This window comes from Pelophylax lessonae (assembly GCF_965119305.1).
Source record: "Pelophylax lessonae genome assembly, chromosome: 2".
In the NCBI taxonomy this organism is placed as follows: Eukaryota; Metazoa; Chordata; class Amphibia; order Anura; family Ranidae; genus Pelophylax; species Pelophylax lessonae.
In genome coordinates, this window is record NC_138769.1 from 152,664,341 (window position 1) to 152,685,492 (window position 21,152).

The 21,152-nt window shown below is 44.5% G+C and overlaps 1 protein-coding gene across 1 annotated transcript in view; it reads left to right on the plus strand.

The window, feature by feature from the left end:
* Positions 1 to 3,318: 3,318 nt before the first annotated feature.
* The window catches only part of LOC309546498 (apoptosis-inducing factor 3-like), a gene marked incomplete at its 3' end in the record, with an annotated part of 218,559 nt that continues 200,725 nt past the window's right edge, over positions 3,319 to 21,152 (plus strand). The window contains exons 1-2 of the mRNA XM_082246237.1: positions 3,319 to 3,372; positions 16,976 to 17,054. Of these exons, the coding sequence (XP_082102363.1) occupies positions 16,993 to 17,054 (62 nt within the window). The 5' untranslated portion in view covers positions 3,319 to 3,372; positions 16,976 to 16,992. The remainder of the gene's footprint in view (positions 3,373 to 16,975; positions 17,055 to 21,152) is intronic.

Here is a 21,152-nt window from a genome sequence, read left to right on the forward strand (position 1 = left end):
TTGTTCTTAACCACTTCTGGACCGGAAGGTTTTACCCCTTAATGACCAGGCCATTTTTTGCGATACGGCACTGCGTTACTTTAACTGACAATTACGTGCTTGTGCGACGCTGTACCCAAATAAAATTGATGTCCTTTTTTTCCCCACAAATAAAGCTTTCTTTTGGTGATATTTGATCACCTCTGTGATTTTTTTTTTTTTTTGCGCTATAAGCAAAAAAAGAGCGACAATTCTGAAAAAAATCTATATTTTTTTTACTTTCTAATATAAAACATTCCCAAAAAAAATCTATTTTTTTTCATCATTTTAGGCCAATTTGTAGTAAAAAAAAATCCCAATAAGAGTCTATTAATTGGTTTGCGCAAAAGTTATCGCATCTACAAACTAGGGGAAAGATTTATGTCATTTTTATTTATTTATTTTTACTAGTAACAGCGGCGATTAGCGTTGTTTAGTGGGACTGCGACACTGCGGTGGACAGATCAGACACCTAACTGACATTTTTGACACTTTTGGGGGGATCAGTGACATTACTACAGTAATCAGTGCTACAATTCTGCCCTGTTACTGTACTAATGACACTGGCAGGAAAAGGATTAACACCAGGGGCAATCAAAGGGTTAAATGTGTCCCTAGGGGGTGCTTTCTAACTGTGTGGGGGATGGGCTTTCTGGATGAACATAGAGACCTGTGCTCCTAAATAAGAGGAACACAGGATCCCTGTGTTCGTTACTGACAGAACAGCGGTAACGGCAGATCACCGCTCTGTCTCCACGGGGAGCGATTGCGGGTGCCTGGCGGACATTGGGGCCACTGGGCCCGCTGATTGGCTCCCCCTGTAGCCAATCAGTGTGTGCGTGCGCCTCTGATGGCATACACGCGTGCCCCCACTAGGTACAGGTAGGTTGTTTCGTGGGACAGAGCCTACCTGCCGCGGTATAAGTATGGAGGCTGGTTGGCAAGTGGTTAAAGTGGAGTTCCACCCTAAAATTGAACTTCGGTCCATCTTCTTGCTCCGGGTCACCTGAAAAACAAATGTATAATCGCAATTTTTTTTTTTTTTTTACTTACCTTGTTTTAGAAGAAAATATACTCACCCTACTTCCTCTTCCTCCCTCTGCGGCCACGGCCCGTCGTCACTTCCTGGCTTGCAATTATTCCTGGGAGCTGAACGTCATCGCTCCCAGGAATCAATGCGCCTGCACCGTCCCCGACGTCAGTTCCGGTGCAGGCGCCGTCATATCTTGCTAAACAGCTTCTGGGCATGCCCAGAAGCTGTGGAGGGAGGGCGCTGCAGCCCCGGAAGTGACGGTGGGGTCAGTGCAGTGCATTGTGGGACTGAAGAAGACGGAAGAGGACGCAGAAGAGGATCGCGCTGGCTTCAGCTGCCCACACCTGAGATGGCAGCGCTGGAGAATACATTTTCAAGGTAAGTATTTCTTCTAAAAGGTAAGTGCAACCCGGGACAGATCAGAGGCTAGCCATTGTGGAATGCACTAGCCCTGACTGTCCCAGGGGTATTTTTATGTAATTTTTTTTTTTTTAGGTGGAACTCCGCTTTGAGTTAGGCTCAGACAAAGCCAGCAAAGCTTATTTTATAGGTAGAAGGAAGTCCGGGTTTTGTTTACCCACGCCCCTAAACCACATCCACATTATTGCCCTACATGTTCTGCAGCTTGCTTCCTCCCTCATTCTCAAGTTCAAAAGTTGGGAGGTAAGATTTAGGGGTGTCTTTAGGTGACACCCCCTGCAAATCACAAGTGCAGCAGGACTTGAAGGCGGTGTGAGTAATGCGCAGGGAACACGGATTTATCACATCCTGCTGTGAACTGCCACTTAGGCAAAAAACATATTTTTGTTTACACTTCTGTCACCTGATTCGCTTCTTCAACAACAACAACCAAAAAAAAAGATGTATGCTGAACAGAACTGAAGAGAAAACTGATGTAACCCCAATCAGTATTCATCCGATGAGCTCGGTGTGAGAGGACCAACTGGTGTCTCATCAGCTGTAGGGAGGGAGGAGTCATTGTCACATGGCTCCTGGATGTGGAAAGATTAGCAATTGTCTGTGTTATATAATCCAACATGGTTCCTGTCACACCCTTCTACTCCTTCTAATGTACATGTCTCTAGTTACACCAGGTATGTGAGTGTGTGTGTGATGAGGGAATCACCCTGCCGTGTTATATCACTCTCCACTCAGGACTAGCCTGACAACACAACTTCCCGGTGTGTGAGGCAGCAGGAGGGCGGGGCGGGTTGCCCGGTAACACACTAGTTCTGGCCAGTGATTGGATAGTGTGGAGAACATTTTCATCATGAGTGTGCACACCGGCAGAGCCCCTCCCATGTCAGCTGAAGAAGACAGGAGCTCACCTCAGTGCTGTGTGAGGAGAAAGACTTGGAGCTCAGTGCTGTGTGAGGAGGAAGACTTGGAGCTCAATGCTGTATGAGCAGAACCTGGAGCTCAGTGCTGTGTGAGGAGAAAGACCCGGAGCTCAGTGCTGTATGAGCAGAACCTGGAGCTCAGTGCTGTGTGTGGAGAACCTGGAGCTCAGTGCTGTGTGAGGAGAAAGACCCGGTGTTGTAAAATTTTGTCGGACCCGTGAAAAAATCGGACCTCGTCACTTCCGGTGATAGAGCATCACAAAACAGCGGATGGGAGTCGTCCGTGCGCATGCGCAGAAGACATTTTTTCGAGGTTTGGCAAAATTATAATAGAGATCGGACAGCTGATTGAGAGGAGGCGGGGCTGAGGTGCGACGGAGGACGGAGGACACATATGCAGAGCTGGTGGAGGAGGCGGGACGGAGGTGCGGCCGTGTAATATATGCAGGACTTTAGCGACTCCTTGTTTTATTATCTTTAGTAATTATCATATTATTTATCCTTAGGATTTCATTACATTTAGTATTTCTTATTTTGTATTATATAAATAGTAAATGTAATGAAATCCTAAGGATAAATAATACGATAATTGCTAAAGATAATAAAACAAGGAGTCGCTACATCTCCCCTGCATTTATTACACGGCCGCACCTCCGTCCCGCCTCCTCTATTCAGCTCTGCAGATGACGCGGCGGTGTCTTCCGTCCCACCTCAGCCCCGCCTCCTCTCATTCAGCTGCCCGCTATGTGTTATAAGTTTACCAAACCAAGATAATGTCTTATGCGCATGCGCACTTGAGACTCCTATCACCGGAAGTGACGAGGTCCGATTTTTTCACGGGTCCGAGAAAATTTTAGAACACCGGAGCTCAGTGCTGTGTGAGGAGAAAGACCCGGAGCTCAGTGCTGTGTGAGGTGGTTGGCTGACAAGAGTTGCTCTCCATACAGCCAGACAGGACACTCTGCAGTCCCAGGACTGGTGGTGAGTAGTGTAGACCTATCTATTGCTGGCTGCTATGCTGATCTAGAGATGCTGCAAGTCTATTCCTATAACGCCTAAGGCAAAGGTGCCTCCCTCCTGTGTTGTGGCAACATGCGCAAAATCACACGTTTTCTGGCAGCACTTTTGCAGACACTCAGGGAGTTATTTACTAAGACTGGAAAGTGCCAAATCAGGTGCAACTCTGCATAGAAGCCAAGCTTAACCACTTGCCGACTGCGCTATAGCTGAGTGACAGTTACAGTGCGGTCATCCAGTTCTGGGAGGGTGTGATATGGCATCTTCCCATGATTGCGCCCCCCACGGCACGCGGGCAGCGTGCTGTATGATCGCTGTGTCCTTGGGACACAGCTGATCACAGACCGGTGTAAAGGGCCAATCACAGCAGCCCTTTACCACGTTCAATGACAGCTGATCATGATGTAAACACAAGCCGGGGTTCTGAATTTCTTTCCTCAGACTCATGAGGAGAGGAGAGCCGATAACTGGCTTGTGTGAAAGGGACATCTACACTAAAAATTAGGGCACTGATTATCAGCGCAAACCCAACAGTGCCCACCAGTGCAGCCTCATCAGTGCCTCCCCATATGTGCCGCCTATCAGTGCCACTTATCAGTTCCTGCCAGTGCCACCTCATCAGTGCAGCCCATCAGTGCCTCCCCATATGTGCCACCTATCAGTTCCTGCCAGTGTAGCCTATTGGTGCCCGTCTGTGCCCATCAGTGCAGCCCTATCAGTGCCCCCTATCAGTTCCTGCCAGTGCAGCCTATCAGTGCCTGTCTGTGCTCATCAGTGCTCATCAGTGCAGCCTCACCAGTGCCACCAATCAGTTTCTGCCAGTGCAGCCTATCAGTGCCCGTCTGTGCTCATCAGTGCAGCTTCATCAGCGCACATCAGTGAAGCAGAAAAATTACCTGTTTGCAAAATTTTAAAACAAACTATGAAAATCAATTGTTTGGGTTTTATTTAAAAAAAATTTTTTTTTTCTTTTTTTACAGTACAGTGTATCAGGACCACATAATCATAATTCAAAGTGTGACCGCACTGAAAGCTAAAAATATGCCTGTGCAGGAAGGGGGTAAAAGTGCCCAGTAGGCAAGTGGTTAATTGAACAAGCTGAAGTTAGAATCTGTTTGGCTACCAAGGACAGCTGCACCTGAATCTGAGTGCACCAATTTTAGTAAATGCATTAAGCGTCACCTTTCTGGCGCCCCCACGCTTCTTGCTAACGCATCTTGCATTTTGGTGTGGAGTAATTTATTTTTTAAAGAGTCATGCACTTCTTTAGTGCTTTTTCCAAACATATGGCAGCCCATTTATTTATTTTGCAGAAAAGCACAAAATTGCGCATACGCTCTATTGCGCCTCTTAGTTGTGAACAGAGCCTAGAGGTGACAATGCACACTACCATCTAGTTGTACAAACTCTTATCTTTGATAGGAGGAAAACCTAAACAATCAATTCACGTTGTATTCGATTGAGATGATGTTTAATGATTAATCTCCACAGATCTAGAGGTTGGTGAAACCTAATGGTTTTGCCTAGACCCACCTCTACATGGAATTTCTTCCGTTATCGACTTCTTCAAATAAACAATGAATATGGAGTTGATTCACTTTCTCAGTGCAGTTAGATATTTAAAAAATGTTTTGAAGTGCCTGTCAAATTGTAGTGGTAAAGCTTCTGTCATGTACACTGTTAAAAAAAAAAAAAAACACCAAAGGAACACTTTGAAAACACAAAAGATCTCAATGGGGAAAAATATCATGATGGATATCTATACTGATATGGACTGGGTAATGTGTTCGGAACGAAAGGATGCAACATCGTTTAATGGAAATGATCAACCTACAGAGGGCTGAATTCAGACACCCCAAAAGTCAAAGTGAAAAAATGATGCAGAAGGTTAGTCCATTTTGCTAAAATTTAATTGCAGCAACTCAAAATGGTACTCAGTTTTGTATGGCCCCCACAGGTTTGTATTTCTTCCCAGATCTGGAACACCCCATAAGTCTCCATTCACACTAGTACGACTTGTCAGGCGACTTGGTCAGCCTGACAGGTCACGCATCGTCGCGTCCCATAGTGTAGTACAGGAACGGTTCTAATAGGAGCGACACAAGTCGCTCCGACTCAGAAAAAGGGTCTTGTACTACTTCGGGGCGACCTCGGAGCGACTTGTATAGACATTCATTTTATGAAGTCCGTCAAAGTCGCGCCGAAGTCGCGGTGCACGCGACTTCACAGGTCGCCCCCGAAGTCGTGCCGCTTCAGTGTGAACCGGCCACTTACTGAGCTCCTGAACAGTCTGAAGTGCAGCCTGGTGGCGTCTATTGGTGTTCTATTGGATTTAGGTCAGGCGAGCAGCGTGGGATCCATTCAATGGTTTCAATTCCTTCATCCTCCAGGAACTGGCTGCATACTCTCACCACATGAGGCCGGGCATTGTTGTGCACCAGGAGGAACCCAGGACCCACTGCACCAGTGTAGGGTCTGACAAAGGGTCCACATTTTTCATCCCAATACCTAATGGCAGTTAGGGTGCCATTACTAAAAACCAAGAAATTACCCACGCTAAAATAAATAATAATATAGTCAAAACTGCTGACACTATAATCCTGGTCAAGGAACATTAAAATATTTACACACAAATGCAGCGCTTAAGACCTCTTTAAAAAGTCCAATATGCAAATTAAAAGCAATGTTTCAGAAAAGAGTCCATAAATGTGCAAAAATGCATGAAGGAGAAGTTTTGTGCAGAATCCACCACCGGAGAAAGAGTTCACACTGACCCTTACCCCCAAAAGATGGACTACTTGTGCAAGAGTAGTCAATAAAGCTTAGGCATATCTCACTCCAACTCTCCACTGCTGTGGCATCAAGGATCTTCAATAAAACGGCATATACCACCATACATAAACTCTCATGATAGATATATGTAAGGATAAGCCGAAAAGTAGCTCACTGCGCAATATTACCCATAAGTAATTATTTATTGGTAAGAGCCAAAATACTCACAAACAGAAGCATAAAAACTACATGTAATTCTCATATGATAGCTGATATTTCCATCCAACAGTATGGTCGACTAACCAACGTGGCGACGTCACGTGACCTAGCTCCGCCTAACGTGTTTAGTCAAAAGCAGAAGTCGCCCCATGCATTTGTGTGTTTACTATATAGGGTGCCATTGTCTAGCCTGTGGAGGTCTGTGTGTCCCTCCCATGGATATTCTTCCCCAGACCATCACTGACCCACCACCAAACTGGTCATGCTGAACAATACAGGCAGCATAACGTTCTCCACGGCTTCTCCAGATCCTTTCACGTCTGTCACACGTGCTCAGGGTGAACCTGCTCTTGTCTGTGAAAAGCACAGGGCGCCAGTGGCTGACCTGCCAATCCTGGTGTTCAATAGCAGATGCCAATCAACCTCCACGATGCCAGTAAGTGAGCAAAGGGCCCACTGGAGGATGTTGGGCTCTCAGGCCACCCTCATGAAGTCTGTTTCTGATTGTTTGGTCAGAGACATTCATGCCAGTGGCCTGCTGGAGGTCATTTTGTAGGGCTCTGGCAGTGCTCATCCTGTTCCTCCCTCCTTGTACAAAGGAGCAGATTGTGGTCCTGTTGATGGGTTAAGGACCTTATTTGGCCCTGTCCTGTAACTGCCTGTCTCCTGGAATCTCCTCCATGTCTTTGAGACTGTGCTGGGAGACACAGCAAACCTTCTGGCAATGGCATTGATGTGCTACCCTGGAGGAGTTGGAATGCGTGTACAACAACTATAGAGTCCAGTTATCGCCTCATGCTACCAGTAATGACACTGACCCTAGCCAAATGTAAAACTAGTGAAAAACAATCAGAAAAGATGAGTAGGGGAAAGCAATGTCAGCGGCCTCTACCTGTAAAACCATTCCTGTTTTGGAGGTAATCTCATTGTTGCCCATCTTCTGCCCCTGTTAATCAGTTTCAGCTGCTTTAGGGTTAATGAAATTAACAACCTCCTCTGCTACTTAACTGACCAGATCAATATCCCAGAAGTTTAATTGACTTATTGCTATACTCTGATTAAAAAGTGTTCCTTTAACTTTTTTTTTTTTTTTGAGCAGTGTGTAATTAAGTAGGTAACACTGGTCTAAATCGCTTGATAAGCTCTTATAGCTTTCAGGGGACCTCAATGATTTGATTTTTCCACATTAGTTGCATCCTCACACAAGGCCAAAATAAAGGTGTCATTCTCTTACACATATATATATTGTATGTAATCTATAATCTGATTTCATAAGGGCCACAGTGGTTGCAGTTTTACTGGAACTGGATTCCCAAAAGATACACGAAACTAAGCAATTATTCAGTTTACTATCAGCTGGGCAAATATGGCCTTTTGAGATACAATGTACATTTATCAGAAGTTATAACTGGTAAGTGGGCTCCACCTTTTCCAATGATTACATTGATTATATACTGTAAATATAGAAAGGCAAACAGTTCATGTTCTAATTTTCTGCTGAGTCAATGGTGTAAAAGGGCAGGAAGGTAACGTGAGAACGTAATCCTCAATAAGAATGCGTCCCTATAGAATAGCATCTTTTTGTCACGGTGACTGTTGTCATTGCTGGTATTGGGAGAAAGAACTGACAGGGGAATTGTTGTCCTAATCTATTTTTGGAATGTCTATTGTTCTCAGCACAATGTTCTCAAGCTTTAAAAAAGAAAAATATGGAAACCGATATTGCTAGCTTGTTCTTGAAGGTAGAAGCTTTGGGGTTCAACCTTTTATCCTTTGCCTGATGAGTCTCTGATTTGCAGGAGGCATATACATTTAGGTACTCTGATATTAGACAGTGTCCTTGATCCTGGTCAGTGTCTAATCGGTTAGTGAACTCAAAGGCTACGTTCACATGGGCCAAGGTGGTGCATAGTTTGCTGCCACTGCTGACCACCTTCTGCACATTACCTAGCTACCTTCTGCAAGTTAAACCTCCTAATCTGCATACTTTTCTGCTTTAGTGACTTAAAAGTATTGAGAGGAAGTAATGACCATGACAGCCAGGCAAGTGGTATTTTCAGATAGGTTTGCAATAGCATTCTCAATATTTCTCATGGTACAGGTTTTCTTAGTGTTGCTAAACCCAGGACCCTGCATTCACTATATCTGGTCTCCCACAGTACACAGAACATGGAAATCCAATTATTTTAGTAAATATAAACTTCTAAAAAAACTTTTCCCATCTGCAGTCTCATGACTTCTATCAGTGTCTGGTTAAAGTTTGTAGGAGGAATTTTTTAATTCTTCTCTTGAGGTTATGAGGATGCAGGACCCCTGGCCTTCTGTCTGGGCAGTGCTGATTGGCTCTGTGCTAAACACATGCACCCTTCCAAGAAAAACAAAGAGAGAAACAAACTCTCTAGCAATACTCACCAAAATGAGCATCTGCAGAGTGACTCCAAAGGCTGTCTTATCAGCAGATGGATTGGGGAACAGTGGAAGAAGGGGAGGATCAGAGAAGGCAGGATCCAACTTCCTTTTTACACAATGCAGAGGTGACCCCATTAGGTTCCACAGCGCGTATAACAATCATGCTTTACTGCATATACAGACTGATTTTACTGTTGTGGGTTTAGTAACACTTTAGGTCAAGTTCTTAATTGGCAACACACAGTGATACAATCTTTCAATGCAATATTTATTTAAAAAAATAAAACTGTTACAAAAAGCTACAGATCACCTATTAGATACAGTACAATGCTTTTAAAGTATTAATTTTCATGCACACAGGCATATAAAAATGCCACCTTTACAGGCAAACATATTATTATTTTTTTTATGCTTCCAAATGCAGTCCTATTATGTTAGCCTATGTGGCCCTGCACATATGGTGTTTATATTAGTATTTTAAAGTAATAGTAAAGTCACTGTTTATTTTTACATATAGGTAAGTTTTATTAAAGGCTTACCTATAGGTACTGTAAATCTCACCTAAATATGCACCGTTTGGGAGATATTTACTTTAGCAGCAGCCTGTGACTTCAGCGGCGCATGCACTCCGAAGGGACGCACATACGCGGGGAGTGACGTCATTGCGAAAAGGCCAGTCATACAGCTGAGAACCTGAAAGGATGACCAGTTGAAGATGGAAGCGACATGACCTGTAACAGCGAGCCGCTTTAGAGCTTTGTTTAAGTCTGTCATAATGTGCTAGCATGAAGTGCATACTAGCAGATTATGACTAAAATCACCAGGGGGGGCCATTTATTTTTCTTTTTTGTTGGGGTTTACTACCACTTTAAGAGCAGCTTTTAGAGGCATAAAAAAACACATCAAAGCTGTGTTCAGAGAGAAGCTTATGAGCAGAATTTATGAGCGTATGTGTGTAAACGCAGTTAAATATGTGAGTATTAGGATAAATGTATTCCAGTGACCAGAATTAATTAATATTCTGGCCAGTAGAATACGTTTATGCTCAACACCATGTGATCGTACACACACACACATACAACGCGACATTAGAGCCATTTTTTTCTGTCAAGTTCTAGCAGAAAAAAACGCATATTCAGAGCATGGTCTCATACGCCTGCATGCACGAGGCTTCATAAAGCACACACTTCATCTAATCAATAAGGTGATCAGTGACAGTGTGCAATCCTCTTTTCTTCAGTCAGTGCAACAATAGTCCTCAAATGTTCCACACTCTTGTATAATAATAACTTTTCCAAGCTCATCATAAAGTTAAACCTTGCAATCTGATCTACCAACAGTTATGTAGTACAAGAATCCGATTGACTGAATACAAATTGATAGATGGATTGGGTAGGTTCTTTTATATAATACATCGTTTTGGTAAACCTAAAGTTGTCTACACAAAGCTTGTATAATCCGATTGTAATGTGTATGGTGACCATAATACTGACCATACATGTATAGATTTTTTTTTTTTTTGGAAAGGTTTCTTTTTAAGAACATTCGTTCAGTTTTCTAATTGTTAGTAGGGTTAACAGTTGTTTTTTTTTACCACAGTGATGGGAAAATTCAAGGAGCAGAATAAAAAACTTTTTGTGATAGAATGAATTTTCAGACAGTGTATGTGGTTTTTGTTCAGAAATTCTATTCATTTTAAAATTAAATGTTAAAGGCAAGTGAGATTTTCTTACAATATACAAGGAATTTTTGTACAAATTATTTCGTCCATAAATCTATACGTGTATGGCCAGCATAAGGCCAGGGATCTCGATTTATCTAATGGTATAGTTGCAATATAAAAGTAATGCAAATAAAATCCAGAAACATAGCCAGTAACTTGTTAAAATAAATATACACCCAAAGCACTACATTAGTAGGTGCATAATACACATCAGATTCTCATCCAGTGCACCTACAAGTGTGTGGTGATGTAATGCATTAAGATTTCATTGCTTAATCACATCACCTTTTAATAATTTTGGTATTTTTTTTTATTACAATTGCTTATATAGTACTGTCAATATACACAGCGCTTTACACAAATATATTGTACATTCACATCAGGCCCTTATAACCAGTGGTGGGATTCAAAAATTATAGTAACCAGTTCCGACTTTCCCAGCAGAATGACCAGCGTGCCCCCCTTTAATGCAGAATGACCAGCGTGCCCCCCTTTCAATGCACAGTGACCACAGCATTGCCCCCAATGATCATTGCAGAGTGCCCACAGCATTGCCCCCAATGATCATTGCAGAGTGCCCACAGCATTGCCCCCAATGATCATTGCAGAGTGCCCACAGCATTGCCCCCAATGATCATTGCAGAGTGCCCACAGCATTGCCCCCAATGATCATTGCAGAGTGCCCACAGCATTGCCCCCAATGATCATTGCAGAGTGCCCACAGCATTGCCCCCAATGATCATTGCAGAGTGCCCACAGCATTGCCCCCAATGATCATTGCAGAGTGCCCACAGCATTGCCCCCAATGATCATTGCAGAGTGCCCACAGCATTGCCCCAATGATCATTGCAGAGTGCCCACAGCATTGCCCCAATGATCATTGCAGAGTGCCCACAGCATTGCCCCAATGATCATTGCAGAGTGCCCACAGCATTGCCCCCAATGATTGCAGAGTGCCCACAGCATTGCCCCCAATGATAATTGCAGAGTGCCCACAGCTGTGCCCCCAATGATAATTGCAGAGTGCCCACAGCTGTGCCCCCAATGATAATTGCAGAGTGCCCACAGCATTGCCCCCAATGATAATTGCAGAGTGCCCACTGCATTGCCCCCGATGATTGCAGAGTGCCCACTGCATTGCCCCCGATGATTGCAGAGTGCCCACTGCATTGCCCCCGATGATTGCAGAGTGCCCACTGCATTGCCCCCAATGATTGCAGAGTTCCACAGCATTGCCCCCAATGATTGCAGAGTGCCACAGCATTGCACTTAATAAATGCAGAGGGCCACAGCATTGCCCCCAATGATTGCAGAGGGCCACAGCATTGCCCCCAATGATTGCAGAGTGCCACAGCATTGCCCCCAATGATTGCAGAGTGCCACAGCATTGCCCCCAATGATTGCAGAGTGCCACAGCATTGCCCCCAATGATTGCAGAGCGCCACAGCATTGCCCCCAATGATTGCAGAGCGCCACAGCATTGCCCCCAATGATTGCAGAGCGCCACAGCATTGCCCCCAATGATTGAAAAGTGCCAGCGATCCCCCCGCGAGACCCATGCACTTACCTCACGGTCAGCTTCTCTTCAGTCCCCGGCTCCCCGCATCTCCGAGTCCTTAGTCCTCCCGCCTCCTCGTCCAATGGCACCGGGTTTGCCTTTCGGCCAATTAGGAAGCAGGAGGACCCGCTCCCTGATTGGCCAGGAGGAGGATCCGTGTGACAATAGCGAATTTTCATTCGCTATTGTCACAGAATGGGCGGGTCGGGGCGCCCTGCTCTGCTCCCCGACCGTTACGTCTCATTCAATTGTACTGTGCATCTAAGGGATTCAGCCGGTTCTGCGAACTTGCAGAAAGTTAGTAACCGGTTCTATGGAACCGGTGCGAACTAGCTGAATCCCACCACTGCTTATAACTCTCATTCATACATACACACACACATACTAGAGCTAGTTTAGACAGGAGCCAATTAACCTCCCAGCATGTCCTTGGAGTGTGGGAGGAAACCGGAGTACCTGGAGGAAACCCACACAGGCAGAACATGTAAAATCCAGGCAGGTAGTGTCATATGCTCAATGTTGGTTATCAAGGAAGTCCAGTGCCTCGGGCTTAGGTCACCAAGCTTTGCCATGCCCTTTCAGCAGCCAATATTGTTATGTGTTAAATTAGGGATTAACAACTTAAGGACCAGGCCCATTTCTGACACTAATTGTTTACGAGTTTAAAAATCAGTATTTTTTGCTAAAAAATTACTTAGAACCCCCAAACATTACATTTTATTTTTTAAGCAGAGATCCTACAGAATAAATGGAGATTGTTGCAAGACTTGTACACCTGTATTTTTACTTGTACACCTGTATTTGTGCAGCGGTCTTACAAACGCAATTATTTTGGAAGAAAAATAAAAAATTTTTTATTAAAAATAAGAAACCACTAAAGTTAGCCCAAATTTTTTTCTATAATGTGAAAGATGATGTTACGCCGAGTAAATAGATACCCAACATGTCATGGTTAAAAATTGCGCACGCTCATAGAATGGCGTCAATTATTGGTACTTAAAAATCTCCATAGGCAATGCTTTAAACATTTCTACAGGTTACCAGTTTAGAGTTACAGAGAAGGTCCTGGGCTAGAATTATTGCTCTCGCTCTAACGATCAAGGCGATATCTCACATGTGTGGTTTGAAGACAGTTCACATATGTGGGCGCATACTTGTGTATGTGTTCCCTTCTGTGCGGGAGCTCGGAGGGACGGGCGGTTTTTTTTTTTTTCTTATTTATTTTATCTTTATTTTTACACTGTCCCTTTTTAAAAAAAAAAAAAGAAGAAAAAATTGGTTTGATCACTTTTATTCCTATTACAAGGAATGTAAACATCCCTTGTAATAGAAATAAGCAGGACAGGTCCTCTTTATCTGGGGTCAAAAAGACCTCAGATCTCACATCTACACTTAAAAGCAAAAAAAAGGGAATTTTATTTCAGCATGGAAAAAAAATGGGCCCTTTAAGGCCGTTGGGAGGAAGTGACGTATGACATCGCTCGGGTCCTCCAAGACCATTGAGTCGAGTGGGGGCCATCTTGCCCTCACTCTACTTCCTGCCTAGGGCCTGAAAGGACCGGATCCTTTTTCCCTGCTCCCGACGGCTGTGGTAAGCAGGGAAAACCGACCGGAAAGCAGCGGGAGGGGAGCACCTCTCCCGCTGACCATAAAAGTGATCCCATGGCGAATCCGCCCCTGGAACTACTTTTATATGAAGGAGGACTGCCCGCCCTGTAGGAAAATACTGGTGTTATGGCAGCTATCCGCTGCCATAACACCGGTATTTTATGTCAAAGTAGCGACGTAAAACTACGGTGGGAGGTCTGTAAGTGGTTAAATACAGCAAGTGTGTCAAACTTATTTTTATTGTGGGCCGCATTAGCATTATGGTTGGCATCAAAGGTCTGGTTGTACCTGTAAGGAAAAATGTGTGTATATACATAAAAAAAAATTTCATGTGACAACACTGAAGAAATTACACTTTGGTACAATGTAAAGTAGTGAGTGTACAGCTTGTATAACAGTGTACATTTGCTGTCCCCTCAAAATAAACTCAACACACAGCCATTAATGTCTAAACCGCTGGCAACAAAAGTGAGTACACCCCTAAGTTAAAATGTCCAGTATGGGCCCAAAGTGTCAATATTTTGTAGCCCCAGACAATGAGACTTCCACTGCCATGCTTGACTGTAGGCAAGACACCCTTGTCTTTGTACTCCTCACCTGGTTGCCCCCACACACGCACCATCTAAACCAAATAAGTTTATCTTGGTCTCTTCGGACCACAGGACATGGTTCCAGTAATCCATGTCCTTAGTCTGCTTGTCTTTAGCAAACTGTTTGCGGGTTTGCAGGTTTTCTTGTGCATAATCTTTAGAACAGACTTCCTTCTGGGATGACAGCCATGCAGACCAATTTGATGCAGTGTGCGGCGTATGGTCTGAGCACTGACAGGCTGAACCCCCACCTCTTCAACCTCTGCAGCACTGCTGGCAGCACTCATACGTCTATTTCCCAAAGGCAACCTCTGGATATGACGCTGAGCATGTGCACTCAACCTCTTTGCTCGACCATGGCGAGGCCTGTTCTGAGTGGAACCTGTCCTGTTAAACCGCTGTATGGTCTTGGCCACCGTGCTGCAGCTCAGTTTCAGGGTCTTAGCAATCTTCTTATATCCTAGGCCATCTTTTTGTAGCGCAACAAAAAAAAATTTCAGATCCTCAGAGTTCTTTGCCATTAGGTGCCATGTTGAACTTCCAGTGACCAGTGTGAGAGCAATAACACCAAATTGTTACACACCTGCTCCCCAGTCCCACCTGAGACCTTGTAACACTAACGAGTCACATGACACCAGGGAGGGAAAATGGCTAATTGTGCCCAATTTGGACATATTCACTTAGAGGTGTACTCTTGTTGCCAGCGGTTTAGACATTAATAGCTGTGTTTTGAGGTATTTTGAGGGGACAGCACATTTACACTGTTATACAAGCTGTACATTCACTACTGTACATTGTAGAAAAGTGTCATTTCTTCAGTGTTGTCACATGAAAAGATAGAATAAAATATTTACAAAAATATGAGGGGTGTACTAACTTTTGGGAGATACTGTGTGTGTGTGTGTATCTATCTCTACTCTTTATCATTTTTAATAATCGCCTCTGCATTTTATTATTACTGTTTTTAGTATTCCCTTAAAGTGATTGTAAAGTCTCATTTAAAAAAATAAATAAATAAAAAAAAAATAACAAACATGCTATACTTACCTGCTCTGTGCAGTTGGTTTTGCACAGAGCAGCCCAGATCCTCCTCCTCTTGAGTCCCTCTTCTGTACGCCTGGTCCCTCCCTCCTGTTCAGTGCCCCCACAGCAAGCAGCTTGCTTTGGGGGCACCCGAGCCAAGTCACAGCTCCTTGTGTCCATTCAGATACGGAGCCGCGACCCGACTCCACCCCCTCTCTCTCCTGATTGGTCGAAGGATTTTGATTAACAGCAGCGGGAGCCAATCGCGCTGCGCTGCTGTTTCATCCACTGAGGCTGGGAGTCCCAGGCAGATTAGACACTCCTGCAGCATTACTGAATAAAGACAGGCTTAGGTAAGTACGGGGGGGGGGGGGGGGCAGGGGTTGCAAGGGCTGAAGGTAGCTGCTGCACACAGAAGGTTTTTTTTTTTTTTTATAGAGTGCATTAGGATAAAAAATCTCCTGCCTTAACAATAGGGATAGACCGATATGTTTTTTTTTTTTTCAGGGCCGATACCGATATTTGGTCACAACAGGGCCGATACCGATATTTTGGTCACAAAATACCAGCCATTCAGGAGGGAGAGTTCTGGGATGGCCGAGGCACTTGTGGACATCGCTGGAGAGAGATGGGCTCAGGTAAGTATTAGGGGGCTGAGGGGGGCTGCTACGCACAGAAAGCTTTTTATCTTAATGCATAGAATGCATTTAGATAGAAAACCTTCTGACTTTACAACCATTTTAAGCTGTAAGGGGCAGGTGCAGACCGGCATGGAGCCCACTCAGTCTTGTAACAGTTGATGCACGTCTGAAGAGGAGGGTCTCGCACCGCTGGTCTCATCCGCAAGATACTTTATTGGAGACTGTTCAGACAGTACATGGTTCTGCCATGGTGTTCTGAGCAGTCTGCAGTAAAGTTTCTTGTTGATGATATCAGTGGTATGCAACCCTCCTTTTCAACTGGCATAGAATTGTATTATTCTCATAATAATTAAAATCACATGACCAGAGCACCCCAATCCCCCTCACATCAAAAGGCAAGAGTCCCCCACCCTCCCTTACATTACAGTGCACCTGCCTTACCTTGTGCTGCTGCTGCAAAGTGGGGGGGGGGGGGGGGGAAAGATGCTGGGAAGCAGAAAGTGTAGGGTCTGGAGGAGAACCAGAGCAGGGCTGAAGTAAGCTGCCGGAGCCTGCGGAATGCTTAGAGCAGGGGGGCATAGATGAGGGGGTGCTGCAGCTGCACAGAGGCGCAGGATCTATAGGAGTTCTGTCTTCTCCTCTGCGATCGGCAGCTGAGACAAGGTAGGGGCAGAGATGAGGTGGATAATGCACCTGCAGGAGAGGTGTGATTGCCACATGAATGGGCCTTGTGTTTGACACATGAAAAATACAGTGTACACTGAGGAGTTTCGCATGGTGCAAACTATTTACTTCTTCAAATAAATGTATATACAGACACCATGTGTTTTTTATCCATGTCAGATTCACTTGAACATTGTCTTTAGTCCATCCTGGTGTAATCTAATTGGTGCATGGCTAAAACTGAATGCTTGCCTGCATTTGCTTGCAATTTTGGTATCTAGCAAAAGAACATTTTTAAAATGACTAGAACCTGGATGTGTAATACATTTCTGTTTTTTTGTTTGTTTTTATTTTTTTGCAGTAACCAAGAGCATCACCATGAGTGGAAATGAGAAGATCACCCAGGAGCTGTGCAAGGAATCTGAAATGAATGATGGAGAGTAAGCGCTGAGCTGTAGAAAGGGAAAGAACACAACCTCTTAGCCCAGGTTCACACTGGGTCCATTTTGAAATCATGCGAGTATTTCAAGCCGGCATTTCAGTCTGACTTCGGGGATGATTTCACAGACATCTGTGTGGGTTCCTGCACAGATGTCTATGGAAATCGTCCCCCCCCCAAATCGCCAAAAGTAGTACAGAAACTACTTTTGGGAATCGGTTCGACGCCACAAAGTCGGCGTCGCATCGATTCGGACAGTGCCATTGCCTCCGATTTGACATGTCAAATTGGACCAATGTGAATGTAAGCTTAGCATCAAAGGTATACTAGCCTTTGCTGATGAAGTTCAACAGGCCAAACAGTGCTGTCTATTTGTCAAACCAAAGCTGCTTTAACTATTTAGTGGGTGGAACATTCACCTACAGGCCTGCTATTACCCAGAAGTCATTTCGTTTTTTGAAGGGCTTTTTTGAATATATTTATTATAAAATGATGTGATGGAACAAGCGTTTCAACAGCACTTGCATCCTGCATTTAACCACTTGCCTTCTGTGCACCCTTCCCATCCAGGCCAATTTTCAGCTTTCAGCGCTGTCACAATTTGAATGACAATTGCGCGGTCATGCTACACTGTACCCATTTGACATTTTTATCATTTTTTTCACACAAATAGAGCTTTCTTTTGGTGGTATTTAATCATCTCTGGGTTTTTTATTTTTTACAAAAAAAAAGAATAAAGACAAAAAAATTTGAAAAAAAAAAAAAATTTTTCTTATTTTCTGCGAGTAAATTGTGAAAATAAATTTTTCTCCTTCACTGATGTGCGCTGATGAGGCTGCACTGATGGGCACTGATAGGCTGCACTGATGGGCACTGATAGGCTGCACTGATGGGCACTGATGAGGTGGCATTTATGGGCACTGATGAGGAGGTACTAATATGCCGCACTGATAGGCGGCACTGATAGGCGGCACTGATAGGCGGCACTGCTGGGCACTGATAGGCGGCACTGCTGGGCACTGATAGGCGGCGCTGCTGGGCACTGACAGGTGGCACTGCTGGGCACTGAGAGGCGGCACTGATGGGCACTGATAGGCGGCACTGGCGGATGGCACTGGACACTGACGGGTGGCACTGATGAGCGTCACTGATGGGCAGCACCATCAGTGCCCACACTCAGTGCCCATAGTGCTGCCAGTCAGTGCTCATCAGTGCCTAGATGAGCAGGCACTGATGGGCACTGACTAGCAGCACTATGGGCACTGATTGTGGGCATTGATGGGGGGCACTGATGGCGGGCACTGTGGGCACTGATGGGGGGGCACTGTGTGTGTGTTTTTACCTTGTGTAATCAGGGCACTGGTGATCGGTGCCCTGATTACATTCTCCTGTGTCCCCGGCGCTGTGAGGCTCCCCCTCCTTCCTCACACTGCAGTGTCTGTGTGAGGAAGGAGCGCCGGCGATGAGAGATGATCTCATATGTTTACATATGAGATCATCGCTCATTGGACGGCCAGATCACGTGGTGAATGGCCGCTGTGATTGGCCATTCACCACGGTCCCTTGGACACGGCCGACACAGATTTTCCCCGCAGCGCGCTCGCGGGAGCGCGCTGGGGGCGTGTCACTGGGAGGCCGTTTAAAAACGGCCTCCCGAAAATTCGAGTCCGCGCTGCAGCCGTATATAGGCTGTAGCGCGGACGGGGGGTGGTTAAAGTAGAATGACAGTACAGATTCTGCAGCCTCAAGATCTTGTATCAGGACCACAACTTGACCTTAGAAATTGTCACAATTTTAGGTATAAATTCGTACACCAACAGCGCTGACATTTTCTTTATTTTATTCAAATATGCAACTACACAAACATTTGCACTGTAAGCCCCATTCACACTGGTGTGACTTGTCATGCGATTTGAAAGTTCCAAACATGTTTCAGTGATTATGAAAAAGGTTTCTTCACTGCTATTTACCGATTTCATTGCAACTTGCATAGACTTCTGTTAAATGAAGTCGCAAGCCACAATGAAATTGGCAGTGCAAATCACACTGATGTGCGGCTTTGAAATGGCGCTGAATTAGCGTGATTTCCAAGCCTCACCAATGTGAAGGGGGGCTTAAGGCTAGGTTAATTGCTGCTGCAATCTGATTTTGATTCAGCTTTCCGTGTGATTATGTAGTTCAACTTGAATGCAATTGGGATGCTACTTTGAAGTGGTTTGCATATTCTGTGGAACTAAAATCTTGCTGGAATCACACCCAAAGTAGTGCAGGAACCCTTTCCAAAATAACATTGTGTTGAGTTGCATTGATGTGAACATTGATTGAAAACAATGTGGTTTCCATTGTCATACGATTCTGTGAGACTCAAGTCACATTTTGAAATTGCATTAGTGTGAATGGAGCCTTAGTGTTTTGTGCTACACAAAGCACTTTATCACTGATCGCTGGTGTAATGCTTTACAGGCTCCTGCAACAAATAATAAATAAAAGTCCCGATAGATTATTTCATGCTGGCCCCTTTGGTGGTAAAGCTATGGAAAACATTAAAAACAAGTGCCTTTAATTTACAGTATCTCACAAAAGTGAGTACACCCCTCACATTTTTGTAAATATTTTATTATACCTTTTTTATTATACCTTTTTTCATGTAACAACACTGAAGAAATGACACTTTGCTACAATGTAAAGTAGTGAGTGTACAGCTTGTAAATTTGCTGTCCCCTCAAAATGACTCAACGCACCGCCATTAATGTCTGACAAGTGAGTACACCCTTAAGTGAAAATGTCCAAATTGGGCCCAATTAGCCATCTTCCTTCCCCGGTGTCATGTAACTCGTTAGTGTTACAAGGTCTTAGGTGTGAATGGAGAGCAGGTGTGGTAAATTTGGTGTTATCGCTCTCATACTGGTCACTGGAAGTTTACCATGGCACTTCATGGCAAAGAACTCTCTGAGGATTTAAAAAAAGAACTGTTGTTCTACATAAAAATGGCCTAGGCTATAAGAAGATTGCCAAGACCCTGAAATTAAGCTGCAGCACAGTGGCCAAGACCATATAGCAGTTTAACAGGACAGGTTCCACTCAGAACAGGCCTTGCCATGGTCGACCAAAGAAGTTGAGTGCATGTGCTCAGTGTCCTATACAGAGGTTGTCTTTGGGAAATAGACGTAAGGGTGCTGCCACCATTACTACAGAGGTTGAAGGGGTGGGGGGTCAGTGCTCATCCCAGAAGGAACCCTCTTCTAAAGATGATGCACAAGAAAGCCCACAAACAGTTTGCTGAAGACAAGCAAACAGTTTGCTGAAGACAAGCAGACTAAGGACATGGATTACTGGTACCATGTCCTGTGGTCTGATGAGACCAAGATAAACGTATTTGGTTCAGATGGTGTTAGGCGTGAGGCGGCAACCAGGTTAGGAGTACAAAGACAAGTGTGTCTTGCCTACAGTCACGCATGGTGGTGGAAGTATCATGGTCTGGGGCTGCATGAGTGCTGCCGACACTGGGGAGCTACAGTTCATTGAGGGAACCATGAATGCTAACATGAACTGTGATATACTTAAGCAGAGCATGATCCCCCTCCCTTCGGAGACCGGGCTGCAGGGTAGTATTCCAACATAACGACCCCAAACACACCTCCAAGATGACCACTGCCTTGCTAAAAAAAGCTAAGGGTAAAGGTGATGGATTGGCAAGGCATGTCTCCAGACCTAAACTTTATTGAGTATCTGTAGGACATCCTCAAATGGAAGGTAGAGGAGCGCAAGGTTTCTAACATCCACTAGCTCCGTGATGTCGTCATGGAGGAGTGGAAGAGGATTCCAGTGGCAACCTGTGAAGCTCTGGTGAACTCCATGCCAGGAGGGTTAATGCAGTGCTGGAAAATAATGGCGGCCACACAAAATATTGACACTTTAGACATTTTCACTTAGGGGTGTACTCACTTTGGTTGCCAGCAGTTTAGACATTAATGGCTAAGTGTTGATTTATTTTGAGGGGACAGCAAATTTACACTGTTATACAAACTGTACACTCACTACTTTACATTGTAGCAAATTGTCATTTCTTCACTGTTGGCACATCAAAAGATATAACATA